Raw genomic sequence first — 27,366 nt, 5'->3', positions numbered from 1 at the left:
AGAGATGGCCAACGGAACAATAAAAAACCAAATTTTTCATATTCCATCACTTACAGAGCAAATAGGAGAAAAAGGAAGAAGTTGATTTCAGTCCTGGAGGGGGCCAATGGGCTGGTTGAGGACCCCTAAGAGATGATGGCGGTGGCTGTTGATTTCTATAAAGAGCTGTTTAGGAGAGAGGATAGAAAGAATGTAAAGTTGGCAGAGAACTTCTGGGGGGCAGAAGAAATGCTGACAATGGAGGACAATGAGGGTCTTAGGGCTCCTTTTTCAGAGGAAGAAATTAAGGTAGCAGTTTTTGAGAGTTACGCGGAAGGGGCATCTGGGCCTGATGGTCTCCCCTTCCTGTTCTACCAAAAGTTTTGGACATAATCAAATCAGAATTGGTGGATCTAATGTCAGCCTTTCATAGAGGGGAGTTAAACTTGTCTAGACTAAATTTTGCATTAATCACACTTATTCCAAAAGAAAATGAGGCTAGACACGTGAAGAAGTTTAGGCCTATTAGTCTGTTGAATTGCAGCTTTAAAATCTTCTCTAAGCTTTTGGCAAATAGATTGGATAGGATTGCTCATAGGTTGATCTCCCACCAGCAGAGTGCTCTTATCCAAGGGAGGTATATATTGGAAAGTGTGGTTGTTGCACACGAAATAGTTCATAGCATACACCAAAGCAAAGAGCCTGGTGTAATTCTTAAGTTAGACTATGAGAAGGCCTACGATAGGGTGAACTGGGATTTTCTATTTGAAGTCTTAGAAACTAGAGGTTTCTGTCCAGAATGGATTTAGATGGATCAAACATGTGGTGGTGGGGGGTTCAGTGGGGATCACCTTGAATGGAGAAGATAGCAATTATTTTAAAACTGGCAAAGGTCTTAGACAGGGTGACCCCTGTCCCCCATCCTTTTTAACTTAGCAGGGGATGTGTTTACTAAAATGCTGACTAAGGCAGCAGCACATGGCCTCGTGCAAGGCCTGTTAGGAGACTTTAAGCAGGGGGGTATTGTGTCATTGCAATATGCTGATGATACGATCCTTTTCTCTTCGGCGGAAGAGGGGAAGTGAGAAATCTGAAATGTGTCCTAAACTGCTATGAGAGACTATCAGGAATGAGAGTGAACTTTAGTAAGAGCGAGATAGTCCCAATGAACATTGACGGAGATCATGCACATGTTTTGTCGCATGTCCTGGGGTGCCCAGTGGGTGCCCTTCCAATGAGCTACCTAGGCGTCCCCCTGCACTACTCTTAAGTTGAGGAGGGAAAATGTGCAGCCTTTAGTAGATAAGATTTTGAAGAGGATAGCAGGCTGGAGGGGGAGGTTATTGTCCTATGGTGGGAGATTGGTGCTAATTAAAACATGTCTAGCTAGCATACCAATTTATCTTTTGCCAGATACATGAGTGGAGAGGATCAGTTGTGGAAGCAGCTCGTTGATTTTAAGTATAACACCAAGAAACCCAATGTTTTCTCTTGTAGGGACACTAACACCTCCCAGTTTTGGAAGGGTGTGATGTGGGCAGCTCAAGTGGCAAAAATGGGTTATAGGTGGCACATAGGAAATGGAAAACAAATTAAGTTCTGGGAAGATAACTGACTGGGGTCTACTAGCTTAGCCATTCTGTTTTGGGATATTTATATGCTGGTTCATGAACAATCAGCCACCATTGCAGAGTTGTGGGATGGGGCAACTCTGAAATGTACTTTTCGAAGGTGTGTTATGTTAGTTAATTGCTCAGCTCATTTGCTTCTCTCTTCCTTTTGCAAAGTCAATGGAGCTGGTAGAGCTCCTAGCCTGCTACTGGCTCCTGCCTGCCGTATATGGCAGCAGTGCCATGAGTAGAAGGGCAAGCATGCCCTGTCATGTATTGTACTAAGTAGTAGGTAGTTGGTAGAAGCACTCATTCTAGTATGTACTCTAGTTTGACTTTAGTCTCTATAAAGAGTAGAAGAGCAGCTGCAGCTCAATTCAGGTCAGCAGCACAAATTGAAACTGAGTGTGTGTGTGTGCTCTGTTCTCCTATCCCTTCTTCTACCTCAAGGCGTGTGAGAGAGTGGCTGTGAGTTTAGGAAACTCACCTTGGCCATTGCCAACATGTTACACCAAGCCAGTTTAGAAAGTGGGAGGAAATAGTTCAGATAGCATCCACCATTACATTTACTTGTGAAGATGATGTGGTAATCTGGGAATACACCTTGAGTGGTATCTATTCGTCACAATCCCTCTACAAAATTATAAACTTTAGGGGTGTGGTGCCTGTGCATACTCCAGCAGTATGGAAGTTGCACATCCCACCACGGGTGCATATTTTTTTATGGCTGCTCTCAAAGAACAAACTACTAACCAGAGATAATCTAGCCAAGAGAAGAAAACTAGAAGACAATACTTGTCTTTTCTGCGCTGAAACTGAAACTGTTCATCACCTGTTTTTTGGGTGTGTGGTTGCCCAACAGATTTGGGTAGGACTAGCTGAGATAGATGGCACAGATGGCTTTAGGGATTTTGAATCTGTGGCTAGATTTTGGATAAGTGATAAGAAGCATTGTGTGATGAATATGTTTTGTGCCGCGGCCATGTGGGCCATTTGGAAACTGAGGAATTCCTTATGTTTTCAGAACTACAGGTGGAAGGATCTCTCGCAGCTTTGGTGGAGTATGTCAGGAATGCTCAAGAATTGGTCCCTGCTGTGCCCTGCAAAACATCTGGAGAGATACAATGCGTGGCTGAGCAGCTTGGAGGCACTGGTGGCGATGCCGGGGAGGATTTGTTGGAAGGATGGTGCTTCCTCATGATCAACACCAAGCTGTAAAACAGGAAAAAGGCAAAGAAAGACAGTAGCAGGGTTTCCCAGTTACTCCTGTTGTGTGCAGCTGGAGAGTGATGGTTTCAGTAGAGGTGAATTGAGTTGGGGGTTCTCAATGTAGTTGGAGTGTTGTAGTACTGCTGTTTAGCTTGTTGGCTTTTTAACAGTTCTTAATTCCTGTGTGGGGCTTGAGGCACTGAAGAGAGACCCTGAGATGTAACTGCTTAAACCTGTTGTCCTGTTTGCAATGCATATGGACAGGGGGTTGTTTCCCCTTGAACTCTAAAAAAAGATATGAAGAACCTGATCTAACATGAATTATGTTCATCTATCAACTATTTCCAAATCAATTTTCTTTAACATACCCAATATATCATATCAACAAAATGAAATAGTTCATATCATGGAGAAAAGAAAATGAAATGTTATAGATATAGCTGGACGAGCCTCCTGTGCAGTACTGCAGAGGGATTCATTCCACTGATGTATGGGTCTCACTGTGGCATGGCCCACATACCAGTGAGAGCGAGTTTCTCTGCAGTATTGCAGAGGAACGATATAGCCATATAGATAAGTGTAATTTTAACCTAATATATAGGAAGGAAATGAAGTCCAAAGTACTTACTTTTGGTGTGGATCCAACTTCTGCCTCATAGATAGGTATGTCATTCTTACTCACAATCACAAAGCATGCTGTACTTGTCATTCACACCAGCACCTAGATTAATTTCACTCCAACAACAATCTTCAGAGGTTGCAAACAGAAGAACCTTCGACATATAAACAGTTTCATCAGAAAAAATTAATGCAGATACCCTAGACCCAAAAGGATGGAATTATACATTTCAAACAAAGAATGAACAAATGATTATAGATGGACAAAACATATGAAACTATGGTTCTACATCCATGGTAACCTTATCTGGAACTATGTGCATGTCTTCTGTTTCCGTATACAAGGCACAAGGGTATTTAATGGTTACTTCTTCATGAACACACAGGAGAGCTTATATCTTTGTAGTCTGTACAAAGAAGAAAACGAGTTCTTGAAAGTTGAGTACAACACAAGCTGCCCAAGGTGCTTGATGAGTTAACCATACAAAATGAGGCTTACATTAATAAACGCCAACAACCGAATAATCTAAGCTAGGCAGTTTAGTGGCAACTGTATGTTATCTCAGTTCTGCTATGTCATGAAGTTTAGTTAAGGTAAACGCTATGCTGTTCTTATTCGAGAAACTTTTGTATCAAGACCTTGGAACACTTATGTTTTGTACAGAATTGGGTTTCCTTGTGCTAAAAGAAATGATCTAGTGAAAAAATATCAATTTGCAGAGATGGAAGAGATTGCAAGGCACACACAGGGCTCATATAGTTCTGTACTTCTGCTAATCAAGCGATCGTCACTAAGAATGGAATAAAACCTTTAGCAGCCCCAACAATTGCTCAAGTCTGGGTGAGTTTGCAATTGGAGTCTAGTGCAGGAAATTCTTGGTTTCTAAGCTGCTCATCAACTGGTAGCAGTATGAATGGTTGCCAGTTTCTGTTGGACTTAAGGTATGCTGTGCTATTCACAGATAGTCTATGAAAGATTCAGGTGCCAGGGACTGTACAGGTAATTGAATAGTCGATCACCATCATATCAAAGACAACTGCTTCAACAATAGGATTGAAACTGCCTTAAAGAATAAGTAGAAACTAATCATCAGTTCCAAATTTCTCAATTGAACCATAAACCTTTCAAATAAGGTATCTGAATATTATTCTACTTCACTCCTATAGCCATGTCTCCTTGCTCCCGTGGCTTTGCCGGATCAAGGTCCTAGCAAAGCCAGTTCAAGCTCCGCAATGACACCTCCGCTAATTTAATTTCGCTGGATCTTACACCTAAAGCACCTTTCTCGCCCCTGTTTGCATCTGACATCGCAAAATCTAGCAACTAAATCGCCCTTTCTAGCTCAGGTTCCATGGCCTCCTACCAACGGTGGGTCTTTACGCAAATTCTCCACTGACGCAGGGATAACGAAATGGCAAAATTCCACACACAAATTGACCACTCAAAACCAACAAGACATGGGACTGGGCATACAAGAAAGTAATAATAGTTCACATGGAAGGGAGTACCAGGGAAGACCGCAAGGGCGCGGTCTCACCGCCTGAAAACGCCGGAGCGCCGCCGTCGTCTTCGTACTCGGGGGCGGGGATCGGGTAGGAGACCTGAGCACGGCGGATGAAGGAATGACGATGTTTCTCTCCCCGTCTGCGACGAAACACTCAAACTGGTTGTGGGCCAAGCCTTCAGGTTGGTTACTTAACTTATTGGGCTGGGCCTATCTTTGTGGCCCGAAATCGCCAGCCTAGTCCGAGCCGGAGCCGAGCAACGATCGCTGCGCGCTCCGGCGGCGGCGAGACCACGGCACCACCGCGGCGTAGGAGCCGCCACGCCGGGTCGTATACTCGTATCGCGCGGAAAACTGCTCCCTAATCATTCCCGACGCAGCGGTCTCTTGCGCCGCCGCCTCCGACGGTCTCGTGAGTCGTGAGGACCCAGGACCGAGGGAGCGCATTCACGGGCGCAGTGCTGGATCTGAAGAGGAGTTTACGAATCGGAGGGCCGAGCCAGCCGTCTGGGGGGATGGGAAGGCTGGTTGTCGCAGCGACAGTGGCCGGGTGGGCGATCCCGATCGCGGCTTTGGTGAACTCCGTCGTGCCAGAGCCCTACATGGTGAGTTCCTTCTCTTCCCAGGATGCTATTGCTACGCTTGTTGAGGAGAGATTTTGATATTTGACATTACAATTCGTGAGTGTTGAGTGTGTTTCTATTCTATGGAATGCTATTTATCTGGTTTCGATGGCCTATTGAGGATGCAAGCAAAAAAATGAGTGAACTAGTAGCCAAATGACTGGCTATGCATTCTGTGCTTTGGGAAATAATTTCACCCACCAAGTAATCGGACGGTATACCTATTTCATAGATCTCGCCATCTCGGGTCGAGCTAATTTCGTTCCATGAATGATGCAAAGACACTTTGGTGTTTGATGTATGTTTGTAATTTTATACAAGTAAATACAAATTTGAGCATTTGCACAAATGATCCATATTTTTTTTTTCCATGCAGAAACACGAGTAAATATTGCATGCATTACAAGTCATCTTTTCATAAGTCATGGCTTTCTAGAAAATGGAATTCTCAATATTTTTATAAGTCGAACAAGCAGATGGGGTTTTGGGGTATCTATATATTTGTTACAAACTACTTGGGGGAATGGGTAATTCGTTCCATGTTGTTATACATTGATTCAGCAATGTAGAAAAACAAATACTTTTGAGTAAACCATAAAAATACATTTAGTGACATGCTAACTCATGCCTTCTGTTTAGGATGAGATCTTCCATGTTCCCCAAGCACAGCAGTATTGCCGTGGAGATTTCTTGACGTGGGATCCCATGATCACTACCCCTCCTGGCCTGTGAGTTTTGACAATTCCTCATTGCTTCAAGCTCAAATTACCTCATGATGGATTGTTGTTACAATTTTGCAGGTATTATGTTTCACTAGCATATGTTGCTTCTTTCTTTCCTGTTGCCTGGATGTTTCGTCTAGCAGAAACATTTGATGTTATTTGCTCCACAGCAGCTCTCAGATCAACTAATGTTGTCATGGCAATGGTCTGCGCTGTTCTTTTTCATGACCTGCTTTTGTGCATTCGGCCAGGAATTGGAGAGAGGAAGGCAACTATCTATGCTATTCTTGTAGCGTTGTATCCTGTTCACTGGTTCTTCACCTTTCTTTATTACACTGATGTCGCATCATTAGCTGCAGTTCTTGCAATGTACCTGTTCTGCTTGAAGAAACAGTTCTGGATCAGTGCAACGGTGAGTGCTCAAACAATGCTTTATAGAATTCAGTGAGATAAGTTGACACCTTCTGCTAAATATATATGCTATTGTTGGATTCACATATAAGCTTATTAGGATCCATGATTTTGTTTGAGACTCCACATCATCCTCTATAGACTAACCATTTTAATCGTAGTTATTTGCTGTAGAGGATGGATGCGTTGTAATATTGATTTTGGGGGGTTTTTCCCCTGTGTATCTTGCCTCAGTCAAGGGAGCATGTACTGCTAGATTGTTAAATTATAGATTGCAGAGTAGGAACATGCAATCAGGGTTATGATGTTTGTCATAAATTTGTTGACGATCATCAACTTAAATGAATTTCGTTTGTACTGCAGTTTGGTGCTTTTTCAATACTTTTTCGTCAGACAAATGTAATATGGATTATATTTTTTGCTGCCAACGGAGCTATCTCATATATACAAGATTTGTATCCCAAGGACAATGTTTCTCAAGAGAACACTGAAGCAACACATCAGTCAAACAAAGTAGTGTCTGGCAGGGGTAACAAAACTGCTGCTCAAGGTTTGAGAAGGCGGCGAATTAATAGTCCCATAAGTAAGAAGCTGGTTATTTCTGAATCTAGTCACCTCTACAGCAGTGAGTGCTCTTCTCCTTTAATTAAGAAATTCGCATTTACAGCTACTGAGATTCTGGTTTTTATATTACGTGCAATAATTTGATGCCATATATATAATTTATGACTCATGAGTAATGTTCAGGTCTTGCAGAGGAATTACGGGACATCTGCTTGAAGTTATGGAATTCGAAGTGTGAAGTTTTGATTGCCTTTGCGCCATTTGCAGTTGTCATGATGGCATTTGTTGCATTCATAATTTGGAATGGTGGTATTGTACTAGGTAATTTTATCTCTCCTTGCTCCTACTTTTAAGTGATTCAAAAAGGCTTTAGCTGTTTGTTTTGTAAAAGGTTGAAAATTGCTAAAAGCACTCCCTTGCTTTGAGTGATGCAGGTGCTAAGGAAGCTCATGTTGTTTCACCCCACTTTGCACAGTTTCTGTACTTCGGTCTAGTTTCAGCCGCTGCCCTCCTACCATGGCATTTCTCTCCCAGACGAGTATTGGACCTGTTCCACTTGTCTGGAAAGAATAAAACATGTAGTTTTCTGGCAGTATTGATGGGTCTTGGTTTAAGCTTTGTTGCTGTACATTTCTTCAGGTTTGTTACCTAGGCACTTCCTTCATGTTGGTTTTTTTATCCAAGTATGAGAACTGGCACAAAGACTTCCTGCTGAACCTTTACACGCTTACCATTGATGTCTCATTATTTTGTTGAAACCATAATGAAGCCAAAAGGAAAGTAGCAAAACAGTTTGACTGTCATAATGCTTTATTTTAAGCGTGGAACAAGATTTGTGGTGAAATATATGCCACAATAATCTTGATCAGCTCACTTTTCTCTTTTAGTCAGACAACAATGTCCTTTTCTTCTCTATGTTCTGTTTGTTTTCCCAACTTAGGAACCCATCTTTTGATGCAGCATTGCTCATCCATATCTTCTTGCTGACAATAGACACTATACCTTCTACATTTGGAGGAAGGTTATCCAAGTTAACTGGTTGATGAAATACATGTTGATCCCACTATATGTGTACTCATGGTTCTCAATCATCAACATCTTAGGTAGGTCTCTTTACTTATATAAGTAGGGAAGCTAACTACTTTCGTATATTATAATGAACTGTATCTTCTGATTTGTCTTGTCTTACAGGGAAATCGCAGACGAGGGTTTGGGTGCTATCATTTGTTCTGTCAGTTATGCTAGTTCTCGTACCTGCCCCGTTGGTTGAATTCAGATATTATACAATTCCATTTGTCATAATGGTTCTTCATTTTCCAGTAATTGGCAACCGCAAATTGCTTGCTCTGGGGTTACTCTATGCGGTTGCTGACGTGTTTACTCTGGTGATGTTTCTGTTCCGACCATTCAATTGGGAACATGAGCCTGGGACACAAAGGTTTATGTGGTAGATTAGGATAAAGCACATGAATGGAGCAAGCTTCATTTTACCATAATCTCGACTCGAACTTCTAACATAACAGTTAAGCATACATCTGTCCGGCCTATTTGGGTCATTGAGTGAATCTATCGGGAGATACCAAAACAAAGTGCTGTTTCTTTTTCATGTCAGCTTTTGTATGTACCCTAGGCGTTCTGACGAGGAAGAAGCTTTGCACAATGATAGATGGTTTTAGCTACTGGCTGTCTAGTTGAGAGGATTTTGTCCTAATGAGGGGCTGTAATTGATGGAATGTTTGTACTGCTAACCGATACCATTTGGGACCTTTGTATTTGTGATTGTTTCAGCATTTGTTTCGAATTTGGATTCTGGCTCCATCCAAATGTGTCCTATTTATCACGTTGGTTGTATATGTTGGCTGCATCATTTGGAATTTGGATTCCATTATAGAATCTATAGGCATTCCAAAGAAGCGTTTCAGATTTGCCTACAAGGTGACACGAATGAGTGAATGACTAATGAGGAACTATAACTTCCAGCTTGTTTTATATCTAGCTGTATCCAGGAGAAGTTAGTAATTCTTATTTCATTCGTACTCCAAAAGTGCACGTATTAATAGTGAGTCCAAGAGCCACAACACAGAAGCTTTCCTTGAGGATGCAGATTACTGAACAGATTAAGTTGATTAATGGGCTTAGGGCTATACAGGGAAATCATCAATCGCAGGCCACTCGCCGCTGTACGGCACATTGATCTCTTAAACATGGAGCCCGATATACAACATACAACAATGCAACCCTGTACAAATCCCAGTACTTTCACAAATCACAAATTTTGGATTATTTTTGTGTGGAATCTTTGGTCTTCACCAGCCACCAGGAACTGATCTATATCCCAAGCAAAAAGAGCAAGCAGGATCATATGGTTTAAGAACTCAGAGAGTCAATTCTGCTATTCTCTGCATTTTTGTATAATCCCTTCTTATCTTCCACAGCCTCTCCACGACTTCTTTCATGTGTGGTCTGTCTTCACGGGTAGGAGCAACACACTGGAACGCCACATCGAAGATTCTGTTCAGTATATCCTCGTTTACTACTTCAGTTAGCATCGGATCCAGTATGTCCCTAATATTGCCTCTGTTGTATTTATTGAAAGCCTGCATCAACAATAGTCTGAGTCTCAGATATCTTAAACACTAGAATACAGTTGACAACAGAAAAGGCCCACTTAACAACTACTACTAGCAAATCCAATGTATTGGTGTTTTCATCAGTTAACTCTTTAGAGTACATTTATACCGATTTAACCAATGAAAACTAGCTTCGTGTTTGGTTTACATTGTGACAAAATTACCAATTTGCTGGTCAAGAAACGAAGCGATGCTGTAATGCATGCACACCACCTTAATGCATCAATGAAAAAACACACACACATGAGGAAGAGGTGTATGAAAAACTACCCCCCCCCCCCCCCCCCCCCAAAAAAAAAAAAAAAAAAAAAACACCACCACACCCACAGAACAATGAGCTCATATTTATCTCTTCAACTCTATAATATACTTGTTTCATTCTATTAGTACTAATTTGTTTGCAATGACTTCTAACTGGCACATAGACCTATGTCTCTTGGAGATATCACTTTAAAGCAACTGAAAGGACCTTTTCCCTCACCCAAAATACTGGCAACCGGTTAGGTATCCCACATACCCAATTCATAGGCAACACTAATGGGAATCTGACAAAAATACATCAGCAAAAACATCAAAGATTGAATTGGTACCAGGACAAGGGTAGGCTAGTGAATACATACCCATCTTACTGTAATCCTTTCTGTTGCACCCCTCCTCACCTCAATAGGACGACGGCCTGAAAGAATTTCTAGGAGCAAAATACCATAAGAGAACACATCACTCTTGATTGTAAGATGGTTTGTCCTCAGATACTCTGGATCTACATAGCCAGCCGTTCCTCTCACGTCAGTCTGAATCTGTGACTGCCCTGGCTCAGTAGGACCTGTTCTTGCAAATCCAAAGTCGGCTACTTTGGCCCTGAAGCCTTCTGTGAGTAGAATGTTCGATGACTTCACATCCCTGTGTATTATGGGCTTCTCTGAAGGCAAAAGAGAATGGCAGGAAACTATGAGTTAATAAACATATGCAGGTAGTCAATAGGAATGAACAAAACAGAATCTTCCTGTTATCTGGATGCATACAGCATCAACACTAAAATACTAAAGCACATAAATCTGTTACAATCATTTTTTATTGAAGAGAGTTACAATTTCACATATTCATGATGTTAGTTCATATGTGGTATTACGTCGAAGATTAAAATAGTTTGATCAAACAAAAACGTGGTCGCAAGTCACAACTTCCTGTGGCCTATTTGGATTGGGTGGTTTTGCTCTAACAATTTCAGGTTTAGTTCAAATTCTGAACTAACTCTTAAGGAATTGTATCCTAATCAACCTATCCAAACAGGCATTAGTAGCAAAAGGAAAATATTCTCTTAAAAAAATGCCCTAGGAATGATGGTTCACTGTGTTTCCTTACTGCAGCTGTGAAGTAGTACAAGTGCATGAGTTGGATCGGAAAAAAAGGCAGAAGAACATTTAAGTAGTATTTAACTGAATTGCCTGATGCTTAACAAATGGACATATGTAGTCTAAGTGTACCTGCATAGAGATGTAAATAAGTTAATCCATGGGCAACATCTATAGCTATTTCAAGCCGCTGATTAAATCCCAAAACTAGACCATGTTGACCTGAAAGATGATTTCAAATATCAGATCAAGCATTTTTGGAAGGAATACAACAAACAATCAATCCGGTTTGCAGCTTACCATCCAAATGCTCCCTAAGAGTGCCATTTGATACGTACTCAGTTATGATAATCCGTTCATTGGCTTTGTCAATATAGCCAAGCAACTGGACCAAGTTCCTATGTTCAATAGTTTTTAGCAACGTGACTTCGTTGCTAAACTCAGCACGTAAAGAAACAAAATGTTCCTGCAAAATGAATCATATAAAAACCACAGTTCATGCTGCAAACAATGGCTTAGAGTAATAAAATTCTCAATGCAAAAAGAAACTTATGAACAAGCATATAGAAAAATACAGAGCAGCACATAACAATATCCTATTGCTGGAAAAGAATGGAATATGAGTGCATAGTTCATCGATCATCACCCATCTACTGTTCTTTTGGTCTATAAATATGGATCACTTAATGGCTCTACCATCTACCTAGGAAACATGCGGACTAAAGTTAAATTATTGTAGCAAGGAAAGTTGCTAGTATAGTTGCCCGTTGCCGGACAAAATAAGTTACCTTTTTTGCCCTTTTAATAGCTATGACACGTCCATCTCGCAGCTCCGCTCTGTAGACCTTTCCAAAATAGCCTTCGCCAATCATCAAGGTCGGTGAGAAGTTGTGTGTCAGTTTAACAACATGTTCAAGACTGAGGTTTAAAGGCTCGTTTCTACTTGGAGGCGAAGACAATGAAAATCTAGATGGACTTGCAGGTACTCGAAGCGGGCTTCCAGGAATTCTATCAGAAATTGACCTCATTTCAGAAGAACTCACTGAAAAAATAAAAGCAATATGTCACAACCGATGGCAATTGTTTTGTACCACCAGAAATTACAAGCATGTCTCTTGTTTGCTAGTATCAACTTCATCCAACAAACAGGTTAGACATGCTTTGCTGTGCCTAGAGGTTTCATCACGATCACCCAGATGTCATTTTAACTTACAGGAATTGGAATGTCCTGCAAGAACATGGTCTTCGCTTCCATCTTTCCTTTTTGAGCCAAAACAGGGGCAGAGGGACTCAAAACACACAAGAAACATTCCTGCAGTTGTAGCAACTACCATAGCGCTACCTGTCTTCAATCCTCGTACAAAGTGCAGCAGTGTGCTTCATTTGTCCTCCTTTCCTTCTAGTAGGTTCAATCAAAACTGAAAAAACAATAAAGCATTCAGTTTAGCAACTTGGAATGAATGAGAAATATAATTAGCTACTGTAGTACAATATGAGCTGGCACTTGATATGCTTATATCATCAAAGCATTCACAATACATGCATTCGGTTAGGAAACAAAAATGCTTATTTTCCATTTTCGTGGCACAAGCCTCGACCATGCATTTATTGTACAATACAACTAGAGGTGCTCTACATGTTCAAAGGCTCAAAGCAACTACTCCCTCCGTTGCAAATTGTAGGTCGTTTTAGCTTTTTTACTTCATAGATATTATTATGCATCTAGATATAGTGTATGTCTAGGTGCATAATAATATCTACGAACTTAGAAATGTCGTTTAATTTGGAACGGAGGGAGTAAATAAGGAAAGTGAGAAAAATATCTCGTTTCTGCCGATACTGTGCAAGTGTGCGAGGTCTATAATTGGTACAGTCCAAACAGTAACTACTCGGACTTTACCAGGACCAAATCATTGCAGCATAGGCAGGCAAATAGGACGGATACATCAAACTGGCAAAGAAGAGAAAAAAAATTATCCATATCTGTCAGATGACAGTTGATCATGCACCAACACAAGAAGTTATGAGAAAAGGAAGCACAGGCCTCAAATGGCATACAGTACCAATTACCAAACATGGTATCCCTTGCTAATTAGAGCAAAACTGTAGCTCCAAGCATTTCAAAAAGGGTAGGGAAAAAAGCAGCTTCACTGCTTCAGGAATCAGTAGGTCAAGCCCCCCACCCCCCACCCCCCGATCAATTGCTGTCAGCGATGCCATAAAGGTAACCTATGCTGCTAGTCTGCAATCCACCGAAAAACAGGCCAGACAGCAATCTGACCTGATCAGACCGCAACCAATCGCGGGAACACGCCAGCTGGGAGCCGAGTCCTGGAACTCTGGGAGCTCCAAGAATGTTACGCGACAACTCACCGCCTCGCCGGGGAGAAGAGAACTCGAGCGCCGCCACGCCGCAGCCGGCCGGCCGATGCTCCCGTCCCGTCGCCCCGGCTAGCGCCCACCTAAACCGGACAGGGCACGACGACTCCACGGGGAAACACTTGGACGGAAATGGCGAAGAAGGGTTCCGCTCTCTCTCTCTCTCTCTCTCTCTCTCTCTCTCTCTCTCTCAGGAATTCCCTTTTGATCTGATGGGATCTTGGCCCCTTGCTGGCGTGGAAACCGTGTGCCAGGACCGGGCCGGAGGCGGAGGAAGACAGGAAGGAGTGAGGCGGGGTCGCTCTAGAGTCGAGACCGACGACCGGGAGGGGAGACTGGTAAACGACGCCGACGCGCGGGATATTGTAACCGGGGGCGGCTTGCTGCCATGTGGGTCCTGGGCCCGCGCGCCGGTGACCGGGGCGGTGGGTTGGTGCGGCGCTGACGGGTGGGGTCCCGAACGCGGGTTTTCGGAAGTGACGAGGAAGGCTGGCTGGGCTCGGGGGTTGGGTTGGATTGGGTCAACACTGGAGACATTTCTCGGTCAGTTCAGCAGCTCAACGGCGGCTTCATCAGAACAAATGCTCCGCCAACGGCTCGTTACATTCGTCGCCCCGGCGCTGTTTTAGTTGTTCGTCATGGTTGCATGTTTATATATGAGATATATTATAAGAGTGTGGTTGCGGTGGGGGCGATGGGCGGAGGACGGTGTGGGTGACGGGGTTGGCGGCGGGGGAGGGGGGGTGGTAGGGCTGGGTGAGAATTTTGTTTGTATTTTTTTTAAGTTTTTAATATCCTTTAGTGTCGGTTATTTCAACCGGTACTAAAGTACCCCCTTTAGTACTGAATTGTCAGTACCGGTTGGAAAGTACCGGTTTAGAGGAGGTTCCCAACCGGTACTTAGGACCATTTTCCCTAGTAGTATTTGTTTTTTTTCTTTCAGGCTATAGGTTCTCGTTCTATTTAGATAATGGGGCATAAAGGACATGTTGATTTCACTTTACACTAGCAGCATGCTTGGTGCTGATCGAGGAAAATGATAGGTGATCCTCTTAGGAAATTCTTGTATTTTATACTCCCTCTATTTTTATATGGCATAGTATGATTTGGCATGGTCTTTCAAATAACACTTTGACCATTTATTATCTTATATTATATTACTTATGGTTATAAACTTATAATTATGGTAAAATATATTTGATCATGAATCCAACTATATAAAGTTTACATTATAAAAATAAAAAATTAGTAGTCAAATTATTAGTCAAAGATTACAATATAAAGTTTGAATCTAATAAATTCGGAGTCGTCGACTAATAATTAGTAGTCAAACAACGACACCGATCTTTTGGAGCGCAGTGCCGCCTCGGAGAGGTTGATGCACTCAGCAATGGTGTTGCTGATGCGATCGAGCCCCGCGATTAGATCGGAGGGTGTGGGTGGGCGGGTTGCCGCGAGGATTTGTGGGACTCTCTCTGAGAGAGAGATCGCTGACCTGGTAAGCGGCGTGATGATTCTCGGGTGAAGATTTTGCTCCGTCAAAACAGATCCGACGGATGCCGAGCTGGCGGCGGACGCCGAGTCGGCGAAAGAGGCAATGGAGTCGGAGTCCACCGACATGCTCCCGAAGTGGAGCTAGATCGGATGGGCGAGAAAGTCCTTCATGTTTTCGGGGAAGATGACACCCGAGCGGGATGCCATCAAGTTCGCTAGGAGGATTTGACAACCACCCCTACCTACCACGCCAACTGTCGGATTTAGTGACCGACAGTCCACCAGGGTGTTATCCAGGTGGTAGATTTGTAGGCGGGGAAGATCGCGAGACCTATAACTTGAATGGTAACATAGTGGCGCAAGGTTTAGATAGGTTCAAGCCTTCGGAGAGTAATACCTTGCGTCCTGTGTTCTAGTGGATTGTATTGCTGATCGCAGAGGCGAAGAGTTAACATGAGATGGGATGAGTCACCCTCGGGAGACGCCCTCTGGCCGCCTTATATAGGCTCACGACATAGGGCTACAATCAGATAGGATCTAGTTGTTACATAGAAAGCAATCTAAGTCAGTTTACAACAAATATCCCGACAAGTATCTTGTGATATTCAAGAAAAATCCGTGAATTTGTGCTCCACGTATCTCCATGCCTTGACCCGGGTAATCCGACTTGTCAGAGCTGATAAGTTCCTGGGACCCGTGGATACCACTTTGCAGATTCGTGACTATTTCTCTCTTCCGGAAAAAAAAACGTACACTCAAAATCTACACACAGACCATGCCGATATGGCAGTATGCCAATGTACCGTACGTGTAGTACGCTGCGGGCGTACAGCGTGCAGGCCGCAGGACGGCGGGAGGCCACAGTACCCGTACGCTACAACCAATTTTTTAAAAAATCGTAACTGAACGAGTAAAACTGCGGGGCCCACGTGTAGGCCACAGGACGGACCAGCGGCCACGGGCCCACAATACCGGCAGCGCAACCCGGGGGTGGTTGGAGCCGTGCCGCCGTGCGCCCGGCCCCGGTGCTTCTCCTCCTTTGCCTTATCCGCTCCGCTCCCCTGTGGCGTGGCCCCCATCTCCTCATCTCTATCGGCCACCAACCCGAAATCCAGCGCCAGTCACTGACAGGTGGCCAACATACCTTATGCCCCGCATGTCAGTGGAAGATTTACTAACAGCGGACGTACGGCGCAGCCCGGCCTCGCGACACGTGGAACTCACCCGCTGCTTCGGCTCTCGCTTTAACCATTTCTTCTCCGCCTCTCCCTCCTCGCCTTGGTGTCCCTGTCGCCTCTTCCCTTCTCTCTCGCGGGTTCGTTTTAGTTTAGATGCGATGATGATTCGAGGCGCAGAGCTTATTTTAACCTTAATCCGGGGCTAAACCCTGGCCCGGCGGCTCAGCGGCTTCTCGGTGAGAATCCCGTATCCGATCGGGTAGATTTGATCTCTTGCTTGTTAATTTGGGCGATTTTTCGGCGGTTGTTGATCCGCCGCAGCGCTCGCGAATTTCCCTCTTGGTTTGGTGATCATGGGCTCTCGCGGGATTTATGCTTTGCTCCCTGCGTAGGTGATGTCTGTTTTACTGTGGTAGGATCATTTTTTTTTCTTGTGAGTTTGATTGCATTTGGGACTGGCAGGTGTCATTGTTAGTCGCTCAATTGCGTGCACATCTGCACCCGGAATTGAGTAATTGGGGGGTTTCAGTATTGCTTGCAAACATAGTCTAGCTATTGCTTGTGAGCTTGTTTACTGCAGTGAGAGTGAAAAATCTGAAAACCGTACAACGTTTTGATGGTACTTTCAGGATGGAGACGAAGAAAGTGAAGTCTGTCACTGGTCGTAATCACGCGGGGGAATGGATGATAAGGTCGTAAAAAATCACACAGGCATCAGCCTGAAGCCATACTGTTGTGTCTTCTTTTGAGCCCATCGAGGGTCAGGGGGTGATTGGTTTGCGTTCAGTGCACGCCGCGCACGCCGTCGCCATGGGCCTGCTCGAGGAAAAGGGGCCAGCTGGTCCACGAGGATGATCTCTACAGCGCCAGGTTCTCCAAGAGCGGCAGCTTCAAGTGGCTGCTGCACACGCTGCCCCGCAGCAACTCTGCTGATGTGCACAGGAGAGGGCAGGGGCCAGCGCCGGGCCGGTGCCCGTCGCTTATGGAGCTGTGCGTGGCCAAAGTCCGCGAGGTGATTTTACTGCCTTCTGTTTGCTGTTTGCTGAAGGAGTGCTTGTTCTTGGCTGAATTGATGGGGATAATTGCAGGACATGAATAGGTACTCTGATTTCTCCCAGCTGCCCAGGGATCTTAGTCAGCAGATATTCAATGAGCTGGTGGAGTCCGGATACCTCACGGAGGCATCGCTTGGGGCTTTCCATGATTGTGATTTGCAGGTGATGATTCTGTTCTTGTTTGGCACGCCATTCTGGGTGAACTTAAACGCATGGAATCTTACACGTTTGTGTGGAAATTTAAGGAATATTATCCAGGATGAGGCGAAAACTTAGTGTCTGAGGGGCTAAATCCCTTGCGTCTTTGGTGGTTCCTAGAATTAGCGAGTAGTCCCTTAGCTCTAATCGCCTGGACTGGGTGGTCTGCTTGCTCCAGGAAAATAAATTTGCTTAACTTGTGCATGTAATCTCTTCTTTTTATTAATATAATAATATATGCCGGCAATGGTCCTGGTCTTTCCAAAAAAAACAACTCTGCCTTTCCGGTGGAATCTGAACAAGGATGCTTACTATTAGGGAACGAAAAAAAGGCATGTTACCAGGTCTTGATGTCTAGTTGTTTACTGTTCTGTAGGGGCCTGCATAACCTAGTCCTAAGCTTACTGATGGTACTTCGAACAGGACCTAACTTGGCTCATCTGCTTGTAACAGGATATTTGTCTGGGAGAATACCCTGGAGTGACTGATGCTTGGATGGAAGTAGTGGCTTCTCAAGGGCAGTCCTTGCTATCTGTTGACATCTCTTGCTCAGATGTGACTGATAGTGGATTGAATCTTCTTAAAGATTGCTCAAGCATGCAAAGTTTGGCATGTGATTACTGTGATCGAATCTCAGAACATGGACTTAAAACATTATCAGGTCAGTGTTATGCTGATAGCACAACAGCTGAGTTTGCTGCCAACTGTATGATATACTGGTATCATCCTCTTTCAGTATTAGATATCCTCTGAGCTGTTATTCTGCCTCGATAACCTCCTAACATTGCAGGCTTTTCAAACTTGACATCACTGAGCATTAAGAAATGTGCGGCTGTTACTGCTGAAGGAGCAAAAGCCTTTGCAAACTTAGTTAATTTGGTAAACTTAGACCTTGAGCGATGCCCAAAGATTCATGGTGGGCTTGTGCACTTGAAAGGTATCCTTTTCTCTCTAAGCTCGTTATTTATGAATTATGAGCAGACTGCCACCTTATTTACTGCAAGTTTGGAAGACTTTGCGCGCCTATAACCATTTGTTACAAAGACAACTGAATAGCTGTGAGCCTTTTGGTGTGCCAACATGCCTAATGCTTATCTTTGCATATTGTAAAGCAAAAGAGAACTAGCATGCATCTATGATGTGAATTCCAATTAAATTCCACTGGATGGTTAACAGACTTTGTGTCGCAGGCTTGAAAAAACTGGAAAAACTGAATATGAGATACTGTAATTGCATCACGGATTCAGATATGAAATATTTGTCAGGTAGCACCTCTCCTTAACTGACTGTTGTGAAGTGTAGATCAGTATATGGTACTTACAATGATCTCCAAGGATAACAAACACCATTTTCCTCCTGCAGATCTCACAAATTTGAGAGAGCTACAACTGTCTTCCTGCAAAATCTCTGATTTTGGTGTTTCTTATCTGAGAGGTAACTCCAAGGAACACAAATAAGTTCCTTCCTTTTATTCACTACAATGTTTGGTTCTTGTTTTGCTTTAGTTTATTTTACCGTATAAAGTTGCATGCCCTTGTGTAGTTGTATTTATATTTTTTTCTTTGACTAACTCATTGCTTTTAGTATATTGCTTTCTTTGACCTACATGATGTTTCATTTGAAGTTAGCTCATGTTTTATATTGCTTGCTCATTTGATTCAGGTCTACACAAGCTAGCTCATCTAAACCTGGAGGGCTGTGCAGTCACTGCAGCTTGTTTGGAGGTTATATCAGGTTTTATATCTTTCCCTAGGCATAGTGTGCTATCAATTGTCACTTCCGTCTTCCGTGAATTATCTTGTATTTAGTCTTGAGAAATCCTTGTAGGTGTTCCCGCCTATGAAAATGTGCAAGCATCACCGATAACACAGTTGTCATTACATATGTTACGATAAGGGTCAGAATAAGAGTGCTTGTATCAGTAGACAACTAGATAACCTGAGACTTCTTTCAGCTACAATAGAACAGGTTACCGCTACATATACAGTAAAACATTAACAGAATATGCTGCGGTGTGGCAAACACAATTCATTTTGTAGTTAGTTTCAAAAGTAATTGGTTGACTGGAGGAGGCATTTGTTTTGACAAAGGGTGTTTTCCTTTACGAAGCCTAACCATGGCATGTAGCTGTTAGACTACTCCCTAATTTTTTAATACATCTAATCCCCTCACTCTTCCCTACATGTACACATTTGCTGATTGACTCTACAGTAATATCCATTTAGACTGTTGCATAAACAGCTACTAGTCAACCACTTGGATACCAAAACTTTACTAAGAGACTTAAGAGTCATGCTGTCGCAGGATTGGCTTCGTTGGTCTTGTTGAATTTAAGTCGGTGTGGCATATGTGATGAAGGCTGTGAGAATTTGGAAGGTAACCATGATGTGGATTACTGAACTTTTGGCAAACTCAATTATCTTTTATAGGGAAGTGGTTCATCACTTTTCTTGGCTATATTAATAATTATACTGTAGGTTATCAATATATATCTCACTGCACCTAATATCTTGTTAAACATATGTGCTTGGACCAGTTTTGCTGCAAGCTGGCTGCGTATGCAACCTCATTCCATATCCTTTAAGGCCACGACTTTTGTTTAGCTCATTGATGGTGCTGCTTTGCAGGTCTTGTCAAATTGAAGGCTCTAAATTTAGGGTTCAACCACATTACAGATGCCTGTTTAATTCATTTAAAAGGTATATATTGTTTCATTTTTTATCTTTAAATTGATTCACCTTAGGATTTATATGTAAGTAACAATTATGTTTGCACATTTCTTGGTAAAGCATTTTAATGTGGTATTCCATAAAACCTGATCAATATCATATAAGAAAAATAACCAGAGCTATCCTTATAAATCAGTGTTCACTGTTTCTTCCATGCACAAGTAATGCTGATAAGATGAAAGCAGATGCAAGCCTGGAAGGCATCAAGGAAGGTGTTGTAATCTTTGGCATGATATTTTTTGCACGTGCTATAAACCTATAAGTGCAGCAGTTACTGGAATCATGGAAGCACACAATTCTTATATTGATCCTTCATTCCTTCTAGAAGTTCATCAGAATTATAATGTCACTGTGTATCAATTAATGCATAAACTGCTTTTTTTCTGATGCGCTTCTTTGCTTTCAGATTTGATCAACTTGGAGTGCTTGAACTTGGACTCATGCAAGATTGGTGATGAGGGCCTATTTCACCTGAAAGGTGAGGTTTCAATGCCTTGGTATTTGGTAAATTCTACATTATGCTGGCAATTGTTAATTATTTTATGGTTACCTGGTATTTTATTAAGAAAAGGTTAAGACAAAAGATACTGAATAATTAGACTCTTATAGTAAGACGTAAGTCATAGCTTACCATTTGTGAAATGGCATATGCTGTTGCTTTTAAATTTTATTTTTGTTTATCATCCTTGGTTGTCTGCTGCAATCCCCTATATGTTCTTTTTTTTCATTGTTTGCTATGGAGTACTACATTATACATTTTGAGTTTTTTTTTTGCTGTTGCTAAGCATCTGTTGGTCTAATCTTTGCATCTTGATGTGCTGTAGGCCTCGTGCAGCTAAAAAGCCTGGAGCTTTCAGACACTGAAGTTGGGAGCAATGGACTTCGTCATCTCTCTGGTTTGTTTAAACCCTGCACAAATGCTAGCAGTATTTGCAGTTGATGTTTTTTTTCTTTTCTTTTTTATATCCACCCTAGAACAGTTCAGATTCCGCGTTGGCTTGTTAACTTACACTGCTGGTTCTGCAGCCTTTTATAAAATTAACCTGTGTTCTCAGTAGATGCTTCTTACCCATACACTTCATGAATTCTGACTTTAAGTTGTTACACTAGGATGATTTTAAATTGTTACAATATATTGTAGTTTATGTTTGTTTCAAAAACAGTTCTTAATGTTGTTCTTTTTCTGCAGGTCTACGTAATTTGCAGAGCATCAATCTCTCTTTTACCTTGGTTACTGACATTGGTCTGAAGAAGATTTCTGGCTTGAGTTCACTGAAGTCTCTTAATCTTGACAATCGCCAAATCACAGATACTGGTTTAGCAGCTCTTACAAGTATGCTTCTCACATTAGTTGGATGTAGTATGATTGTTTTATTTGAACAGAAGCATCTTATCACCTACAAGGACTTTCCTTGACAGAAAAATGTTATTGACAGCTATATTAATTTTGCATCATGTTATCATCTCTCTGATTAGCTTATTTTCACTTCTGACGATGATGATTGTTTCACATGTAAATTGTATTATAGTATGGGCTTCCCAGTGTCAGTACGCAATGTTTTGCATTGTTATAGACTTTAGATTACCTGATCATATCATGGCATTAGCTAAAATCATTTGGTTAATGCAGGTCTCACTGGACTGACACACCTTGACCTCTTTGGAGCTCGCATAACTGATGCTGGCACAAATTGCTTCAGATGTAAGTGCACATACTCAAAAGATGATGCATGTGGAGTACTTACTATGTTGGTGCTGAAAAATGCAACAGCTTGCTTGGTGCGATACTATCTTGCTAGGGGAGGTGTTTCATTTCTTTGCAACCATCTTACAGGAGTGTTGCATTCATTTATGCCAGCGAATATTCTTCCATTTGTAAATAAGGAATCTCACCGCATGTTGAACATCACACCGCTGTTTCAGTTTTCAAGAACCTCCAGTCCCTGGAGGTCTGTGGTGGGCTGATCACGGACGCTGGCGTGAAGAACATCAAGGACCTGAAAGCTCTGACGTTGCTGAACCTATCTCAAAACGGCAACCTCACGGACAAAACCCTGGAGCTGATCTCCGGTACATGTTCTTTCAACACGCGTTTATCAGTACGCTGCCTGTTCTCGTCTTACGGTTTCGTCTGGCCACAGGCCTGACCGCGCTGGTGTCGCTGAACGTGTCCAATTCCCGAGTGTCCAACTCGGGCCTCCACCACCTGAAGCCGCTGCAGAACCTGCGCTCCCTGTCCCTGGAGTCCTGCCGGGTGACGCCGACCGAGATCAAGAAGCTCCGGCTGGCCGCCCTCCCCAACCTGATCAGCGTGCGCCCGGAGTGATGCGGCCGGCCGGCCGGCACTCTTGCAGCAGCGACCTGAAACTGTAAGCAAATGGTGCCTGACTAGGGCAGGCCGACCTGTACATATTATTTTTTTTTGTCTTTTGAACTGTTGTACATATTTTTGCCAGGACAAGCTTGAGCAGTCTGTACATAGGTCTTTTGTCGTGTCGGTGTGCCTGACGGGCGCCGGGCTACTGCGTCCGTGTACCCCCTTTCCCCACGAATGCTGTGATGGGATTGGGAAGGAACAATTGTATATATGCCGTGCTCCCTATCCGTGTGGGTGCCGCTGTGTAAATAGAATTGGCGCACTGCTAGATACGGAGTAACTCCTACCTTTGGTTGGTCGTAAATTGATATCGTGGTAGTCCTCAATAGGATAATAGGCTTTATGCCAGTTTTGATGTGATGACTTCCGCGAGGAAATTGGTGCCCCCTTCTGCAGCCTCGCCGTCTCCGTCTCCATGTCAGTTTTTCCACTGATTTCCAGTGAGAACTCTTGGCACTTCAAACCGTTTCCAGGCCAGAAACTTTTCTTTTACCTATGCTTCCACAGATTTTTTGGTTAAACGTTAGCAGTTCGTCAGTTCCACTTATTTTCACTTCCATTAAATTAGAAACATGACGGCTGCAAGCTTTTCTTTCTGGAAAACAACGCTAAGTTTGCTTGAAAAGAGAACTGGAAACTTCCTTTTTCCTACGGGCATAAACTTTTGAGGTCGTCGATGGTGGAAAACAGAACGCTAAATTTGCTTGAAAAGAAAACTTGAGAGTTTTTTTTTCCACGGGCATAAACTTTTGATGTCTTCCGACTAAAAATACGGCTAAATGGAACACAGTTGACAATGTTTCAAATGTTTAAGGTCGTCATATGGGGTTTAATTTACATGAGGTGAGAATAACCAACGTACTCTCTCCGTCCTAGGACTACACAAAAGAAAAGACACTATTTACAGTTACAGCTGCTAGGCAAGCTTCGGCCACCCGGCGATATTTACAGCAAAATCGGTTCCACGGTCAGCTGCAGTCCGCTACTTGGTGGCTATCTTCTGCACCTAAACATCGGTGAAAATAGTCAGTACAGGATATCATAACAGAACAGTAGAACAAGCTTTTTCACATACTTGCCACGAGATGACAATCAAAGGCACATGACATTTACATCAAGGATCATAGGGGGACCCAATCAGAACACCATCTGTCGAAGTGAAGAAGACTTCCTACCACCGAACCAGCAAGACAAGAACCCTAAAGGACCTGGTATTGTTGGTTGACGAATATCAGTTTCTCGTCTTTGTAACGCTCTTAAGAACTCTTCCGAGCTCAGGTTCCCATCCTGATTTGTGTCGAACACATGGAAAATGATGTCCACCACTCTATCAGTTAAGTCGACCCCGCAAACCTACAAGCAAACCAAAATGAAAAATTAGACAGCTAGAACATCAGTTAGCGGCTCAGTCACCAAGAGAGATGCTGATCATTTGTCAAGTACGTCAAAACTGACTTCTGATTGTTTGATCAGATAGCCCAAAAGTTCACTGTCTCAACACTAAAATTTGCGATTACAAAATAATATTAACAAGCATGCCAAACTTTGTTAAAAAAAATCTTACGTGTTGAGCCGCGTGTTTTAGATCCTGCTTTGTCAACAACCCGTTCACTTTCCCATATGCGAAGATGGCCATCGACAGTGGCTCCAATCTTCGGCGCAAATCAGCAAATGCCTTAAACTCCTGAAGTGGCAGATAAGCATCCATGAGAACAATAAGAGAAATAACCTCAGTAGAATAGTATTCATGAGACCAAGAAGGCAAATCAAACCTCAAAGGAGATGCGCATGTCCTTCAGATCAGGATCATTGACCAAATCATCAACTCTATCAAGCAGCATGTTTATGTGATTCATGTCAGCAGAAGCAACCATGGACAATGCAAAATCCTTTGCTGGTATTGTGTTCGATGACTTGACATCGTAATGACTGAACTCAAGACGAATAATCTGCAAGAAAATGAACAGATAGAATGTTAAATACAAATAGCTTGAGATAGTCAGAAGTGAACTGTGCGTCTGTGCCGAATGCAAAAAAAGTGTGCTATTCTAAGAACTTCAGCCAAGCTAGGAAATATTGCGATAGTCTACTTTGCCTACTTAAAAGGGATAAAGTTCAGAAAACTTTATCTTAACCTACTTAAAAGAAAATTTCAGACTTCAATAGAAATTATTGAGGCAATGAATAAAGAGGAAAAACCCTTCTTTTCCTGCAAGAGTGAACTACAATTTGCAAGCAGGCATATATCTATACATATGCTGTGAAAAGTAGGTGCTGGATAAAGATATAAATGCATTTTCCTTCCAGGTCAAGTCAGGAGGCAATATTTGTGGACAAGTCATCATGTGTTGACTAAAAGAATGAAAGCAGCAAATCACCTCGTCATGCAATTCCTTCAAAAATTTTGAAAACTTATCATAGTGTAGAGGTTCATTCCCATCATTACCAAAGAAGAACTCAACCACACCACCATTTTCCACAGGCTGGCCAACTTTAAGTCCAATACGTAAGCCATCCTTATGGGTTGCTCCTTGTCTATTAAAAGACCGCATCAGTGACATTATTTTCTTAAATTCTTCTCTGTCGATCACCCTGAAAAAAAAGTGACATGTCCCAGATGAGAACAGCAAATTTACAGTGAGAAGATGGCCAAAATTTATCCATACCCTTCTTTTATCATCAACTAAGAAGTCAGATGATTGAACATGCCCATAAAGAGCAGGTCCTTTTCTGGGCGAGATAAATTAACTGCAGGCAATGATCACAGGTAAACAATAATATAGCACAAAACAAGACTATTTAAATATATTCTTGTCCATGCATGAATACAAGAGAAACTAAAGGGAAAACGTACCTTTAGCAGCTTTACTAAACAACATACGTATTACACAGGAAAAGGGAATTTCAAACTGGAGTGGACTAGACTTGACATAAGTTCAATTTTCTCTCAACGAATCAGATTCTTGTTTATTTGTCAAACACAAATAGTACTGAACAAATTGATAACTAAGAAACAGCTACACTGCAGGTATATTACAGCAGGAACATAATATCAAAACCAAGTGCAGTGGTAGGATAAGAACTCACCCACTGTGGTCGACGTCAAACATTTTGAAAGCCACACTGAAATTTGACTCAGGAATGCTGAGCAATGTCACAAAAAAGATGTACCTGTCAAGACACCACAGGCAATTTAGAAACTAATAATATACCTGTCTAACGATGCATCATACAGCAAATGGCTATGGCTTGCACCATGATTTGCAATATATGCATCATACCTATAGCATCGCGTCATGATTATTGATATACATACTACTTCGTTTATCCTGAACAGGTGCTATATAAACACCTATAGATTTTCAAGGTTTCCTTACAACAAACTGGTGACAACATTTATGCAGGAGTCCAAGTGTCACAAGTTCAATATTACGAATACAGTGATTGATACAACATTTTTTCTAAAGTTCATTCCACTTACTCGGCAAAGGAGATGAGGCCATCGCCATTTGTGTCGAACAACATGAAGAATTTCGATGGAGCACAATGCAACTCTCCAGGGCTCCGTTCCCCCCTTAATCGCCCTTCGCGGACTACAGTTGACTCTGATGGAGGGAAAACAGGGACTACTGCCCTCATCAAGTCAGCAGGCAACATGCAAACTTCCCCTTCTGGTTTCCTCACAGACGCAAAGTACTCAAAGATCTACTCAGAAATATTCCATGGTTAGAAATTTGGTATGCCAACTTACTAGATCAAATTACCACGAACTGACATTAATGCAGAATTTCATACATTACCTTTTCAGGTGGGCTGAGAAGCCGTATCCTCTTCTCGTAGTTAAAGAACACCCTTCTGCGGAATGAGTCTGTAGGACGAGCAGATTGAAGATAAGACAACATGATATGATTTTGATCAGATCAACACACCACTCACATTTGCTTAGCTTGACAAACATTTAAGCAACACTACACACATTTAGCAGCGCACCATTACGTGCTGTTGATCAAAAGGCAGAAATCGTAACGGACTTTCCTGTACGGTGCCGCCGCGTCACCTAGTTTGGAATCTAGTGACCAATTGGCTTGTCACTTATCTAGCTGGATCGCTACAGGGGTACAGCCAGGACAGGACCGTACTGCTCGCAACTCAAGCAGGACGTGCAAACAGGCGATGGAAAGCAGCGACACCCCTTGCGGCCTTGCGGGGAGACGACCTGGCACGGCTTTGTAGCTTTATACAGCGCAAAGCTCCGAAAAATCGTAACGAAAAGCAATAAGCCTTGCCACACCAACACGAAACAATAGCGGCGGCGCCGCCGTGGCAGCAAAAACCGCAAAAACGAACGCGCGAGTCCATCAATGAAACCCCTCATCAAGCACGGACACAGAGAAGATCGCGCGCCGCGAGGAAGCAAGCGGGGAGGACCGGACGCTCACCTGCGAACAGGAACCGACCCTTCTCCCCCCTCGCCTCCGCGGCGCCGGCGCCGGCGCCGGCGACCGAGATCTGGCCGCCGGCCTCGGTCTCGCCGGAGTCGGCGAGCGAGGGCGGCTTCAGCCACAGCCCGAGCCCGGACCCGGCCACCGCCACGGCGGCGGCGACGATGCGGCCTCGCGCCCGGCTCCCGCCCCACCCCGGTCCCGGTCCCCGCGGCGCTGATAAGAGCCGCGCCGGCGCGAGCGGTGACCTCAGCCGCCCGGCGGCGGATCGAGAGGCAGGCCGCGCGGGGC

The 27,366-nt window shown here is 43.1% G+C and overlaps 5 protein-coding genes across 15 annotated transcripts in view; 2 read left to right on the top strand and 3 right to left on the bottom strand.

The window, feature by feature from the left end:
* The window catches only part of LOC101754145 (trafficking protein particle complex subunit 2), a 6,793-nt gene extending 1,720 nt beyond the window's left edge, over positions 1-5,073 (bottom strand). For 2 of the 4 annotated variants that reach the window (XM_022828682.1, XM_022828683.1), the window contains exons 1-2: positions 4,926-5,054; positions 3,427-3,519 (exon numbers count right to left, since the gene is read on the bottom strand). In XM_022828682.1, coding sequence (XP_022684417.1) covers positions 3,427-3,507 — 81 coding nt within the window. In that variant the 5' untranslated portion in view covers positions 3,508-3,519; positions 4,926-5,054. Of the gene's footprint in view, positions 1-3,426; positions 3,572-4,925 lie in introns of all 4 variants that reach the window. The other 2 variants (XM_004976089.3, XM_004976088.3) reach the window with 2 other exon arrangements.
* Positions 5,074-5,174: 101 nt separating this feature from the next.
* Positions 5,175-9,044, top strand: LOC101753177 (dol-P-Glc:Glc(2)Man(9)GlcNAc(2)-PP-Dol alpha-1,2-glucosyltransferase). Of its 4 annotated transcripts, none has more exons than XM_004976086.4 (8): positions 5,175-5,526; positions 6,184-6,272; positions 6,345-6,678; positions 7,041-7,302; positions 7,434-7,562; positions 7,676-7,880; positions 8,202-8,344; positions 8,433-9,044. In XM_004976086.4, the coding sequence occupies exons 1-8, from the start codon at positions 5,437-5,439 to the stop codon at positions 8,690-8,692; spliced, it is 1,512 nt and encodes a 503-aa protein (XP_004976143.1). In that variant the 5' UTR covers positions 5,175-5,436; the 3' UTR covers positions 8,693-9,044. The 4 variants fall into 4 exon arrangements, with proteins under 4 accessions (XP_004976143.1, XP_004976144.1, XP_004976142.1 ...); XM_004976087.4 differs by having other exon boundaries at positions 5,176-5,526; positions 7,425-7,562; positions 8,235-8,344; XM_004976085.4 differs by having other exon boundaries at positions 5,177-5,526; positions 7,425-7,562.
* Positions 9,045-9,333: 289 nt separating this feature from the next.
* LOC101752511 (calmodulin-binding receptor-like cytoplasmic kinase 3) lies at positions 9,334-13,870 on the bottom strand. Of its 2 annotated transcripts, none has more exons than XM_004976083.3 (7): positions 13,505-13,870; positions 12,437-12,641; positions 12,012-12,265; positions 11,524-11,689; positions 11,356-11,445; positions 10,492-10,790; positions 9,334-9,838 (listed from the first exon to the last, which is right to left on the bottom strand). In XM_004976083.3, exons 2-7 carry the CDS (start codon positions 12,555-12,557, stop codon positions 9,617-9,619), a joined length of 1,152 nt encoding a protein of 383 aa, XP_004976140.1. In that variant the 5' UTR covers positions 12,558-12,641; positions 13,505-13,870; the 3' UTR covers positions 9,334-9,616. The 2 variants fall into 2 exon arrangements, with proteins under 2 accessions (XP_004976140.1, XP_004976141.1); XM_004976084.4 differs by having other exon boundaries at positions 13,597-13,869.
* A 2,484-nt stretch (positions 13,871-16,354) lies between these two features.
* On the top strand, positions 16,355-22,959 carry LOC101767403 (F-box/LRR-repeat protein 14). Of its 2 annotated transcripts, XM_014805551.2 has the most exons (17): positions 16,355-16,510; positions 16,904-17,286; positions 17,363-17,491; positions 17,981-18,188; positions 18,318-18,464; positions 18,718-18,792; positions 18,890-18,961; positions 19,190-19,261; positions 19,832-19,903; positions 20,155-20,226; positions 20,663-20,734; positions 21,081-21,152; positions 21,446-21,589; positions 21,887-21,958; positions 22,180-22,326; positions 22,398-22,625; positions 22,713-22,959. In XM_014805551.2, exons 2-16 carry the CDS (start codon positions 17,257-17,259, stop codon positions 22,580-22,582), a joined length of 1,569 nt encoding a protein of 522 aa, XP_014661037.1. In that variant the 5' UTR covers positions 16,355-16,510; positions 16,904-17,256; the 3' UTR covers positions 22,583-22,625; positions 22,713-22,959. The 2 variants fall into 2 exon arrangements, with proteins under 2 accessions (XP_014661037.1, XP_012702921.2); XM_012847467.3 differs by having other exon boundaries at positions 22,398-22,959.
* A 450-nt stretch (positions 22,960-23,409) lies between these two features.
* Positions 23,410-27,313, bottom strand: LOC101786119 (calcium uptake protein, mitochondrial). Of its 3 annotated transcripts, none has more exons than XR_002678604.1 (9): positions 27,073-27,313; positions 26,434-26,501; positions 26,115-26,338; positions 25,721-25,804; positions 25,012-25,225; positions 24,406-24,582; positions 24,198-24,317; positions 23,713-23,986; positions 23,410-23,639 (listed from the first exon to the last, which is right to left on the bottom strand). XR_002678604.1 is itself a non-coding variant. In XM_004976082.4 (9 exons), the coding sequence occupies exons 3-8, from the start codon at positions 26,288-26,290 to the stop codon at positions 23,771-23,773; spliced, it is 987 nt and encodes a 328-aa protein (XP_004976139.1). In that variant the 5' UTR covers positions 26,291-26,338; positions 26,434-26,501; positions 27,073-27,313; the 3' UTR covers positions 23,410-23,639; positions 23,747-23,770. The 3 variants fall into 3 exon arrangements, 2 of the variants coding, with proteins under 2 accessions (XP_004976139.1, XP_022684335.1); XM_004976082.4 differs by having other exon boundaries at positions 23,747-23,986; XM_022828600.1 differs by having other exon boundaries at positions 23,410-23,986.
* Positions 27,314-27,366: the final 53 nt, after the last annotated feature.

The sequence above is a fragment of the Setaria italica genome, chromosome VII (assembly GCF_000263155.2).
Source record: "Setaria italica strain Yugu1 chromosome VII, Setaria_italica_v2.0, whole genome shotgun sequence".
Lineage (NCBI taxonomy): Eukaryota > Viridiplantae > Streptophyta > Magnoliopsida > Poales > Poaceae > Setaria > Setaria italica.
The sequence above is the reverse complement of the archived record's forward strand: the minus strand, read 5'-3'. Positions and strand labels throughout refer to the sequence as shown.

Bases quoted from the DNA above. Each gene is read 5' to 3' on its own strand.
- LOC101786119 (XM_022828600.1), bottom strand. From the start codon at position 26,290: ATGTTGCCTGCTGACTTGATGAGGGCAGTAGTCCCTGTTTTCCCTCCA. The intron at 24,318-24,405 runs GTTTGATTTGCC...CTGCCACTTCAG, and splicing joins ACATGCGCATCTCCTTTGAG to GAGTTTAAGGCATTTGCTGA. The intron at 23,987-24,197 runs GTAAGATTTTTT...GTTTGCTTGTAG, and splicing joins TAAAACACGCGGCTCAACAC to GTTTGCGGGGTCGACTTAAC.
- LOC101767403 (XM_014805551.2), top strand. From the start codon at position 17,257: ATGGAGCTGTGCGTGGCCAAAGTCCGCGAG. The intron at 20,735-21,080 runs GTGAGGTTTCAA...GATGTGCTGTAG, and splicing joins GGGCCTATTTCACCTGAAAG to GCCTCGTGCAGCTAAAAAGC. The intron at 21,590-21,886 runs GTATGCTTCTCA...TGGTTAATGCAG, and splicing joins TGGTTTAGCAGCTCTTACAA to GTCTCACTGGACTGACACAC.
- LOC101752511 (XM_004976083.3), bottom strand. From the start codon at position 12,557: ATGGTAGTTGCTACAACTGCAGGAATGTTTCTTGTGTGTTTTGAGTCC. The intron at 12,266-12,436 runs GTAAGTTAAAAT...TTATTTTTTCAG, and splicing joins TGCAGGACATTCCAATTCCT to TGAGTTCTTCTGAAATGAGG. The intron at 9,839-10,491 runs GTATGTATTCAC...TTGTTGATGCAG, and splicing joins AAAGGATTACAGTAAGATGG to GCTTTCAATAAATACAACAG.
- LOC101753177 (XM_004976085.4), top strand. From the start codon at position 5,437: ATGGGAAGGCTGGTTGTCGCAGCGACAGTGGCCGGGTGGGCGATCCCG. The intron at 6,679-7,040 runs GTGAGTGCTCAA...TTTGTACTGCAG, and splicing joins AGTTCTGGATCAGTGCAACG to TTTGGTGCTTTTTCAATACT. The intron at 7,563-7,675 runs GTAATTTTATCT...TGAGTGATGCAG, and splicing joins GAATGGTGGTATTGTACTAG to GTGCTAAGGAAGCTCATGTT.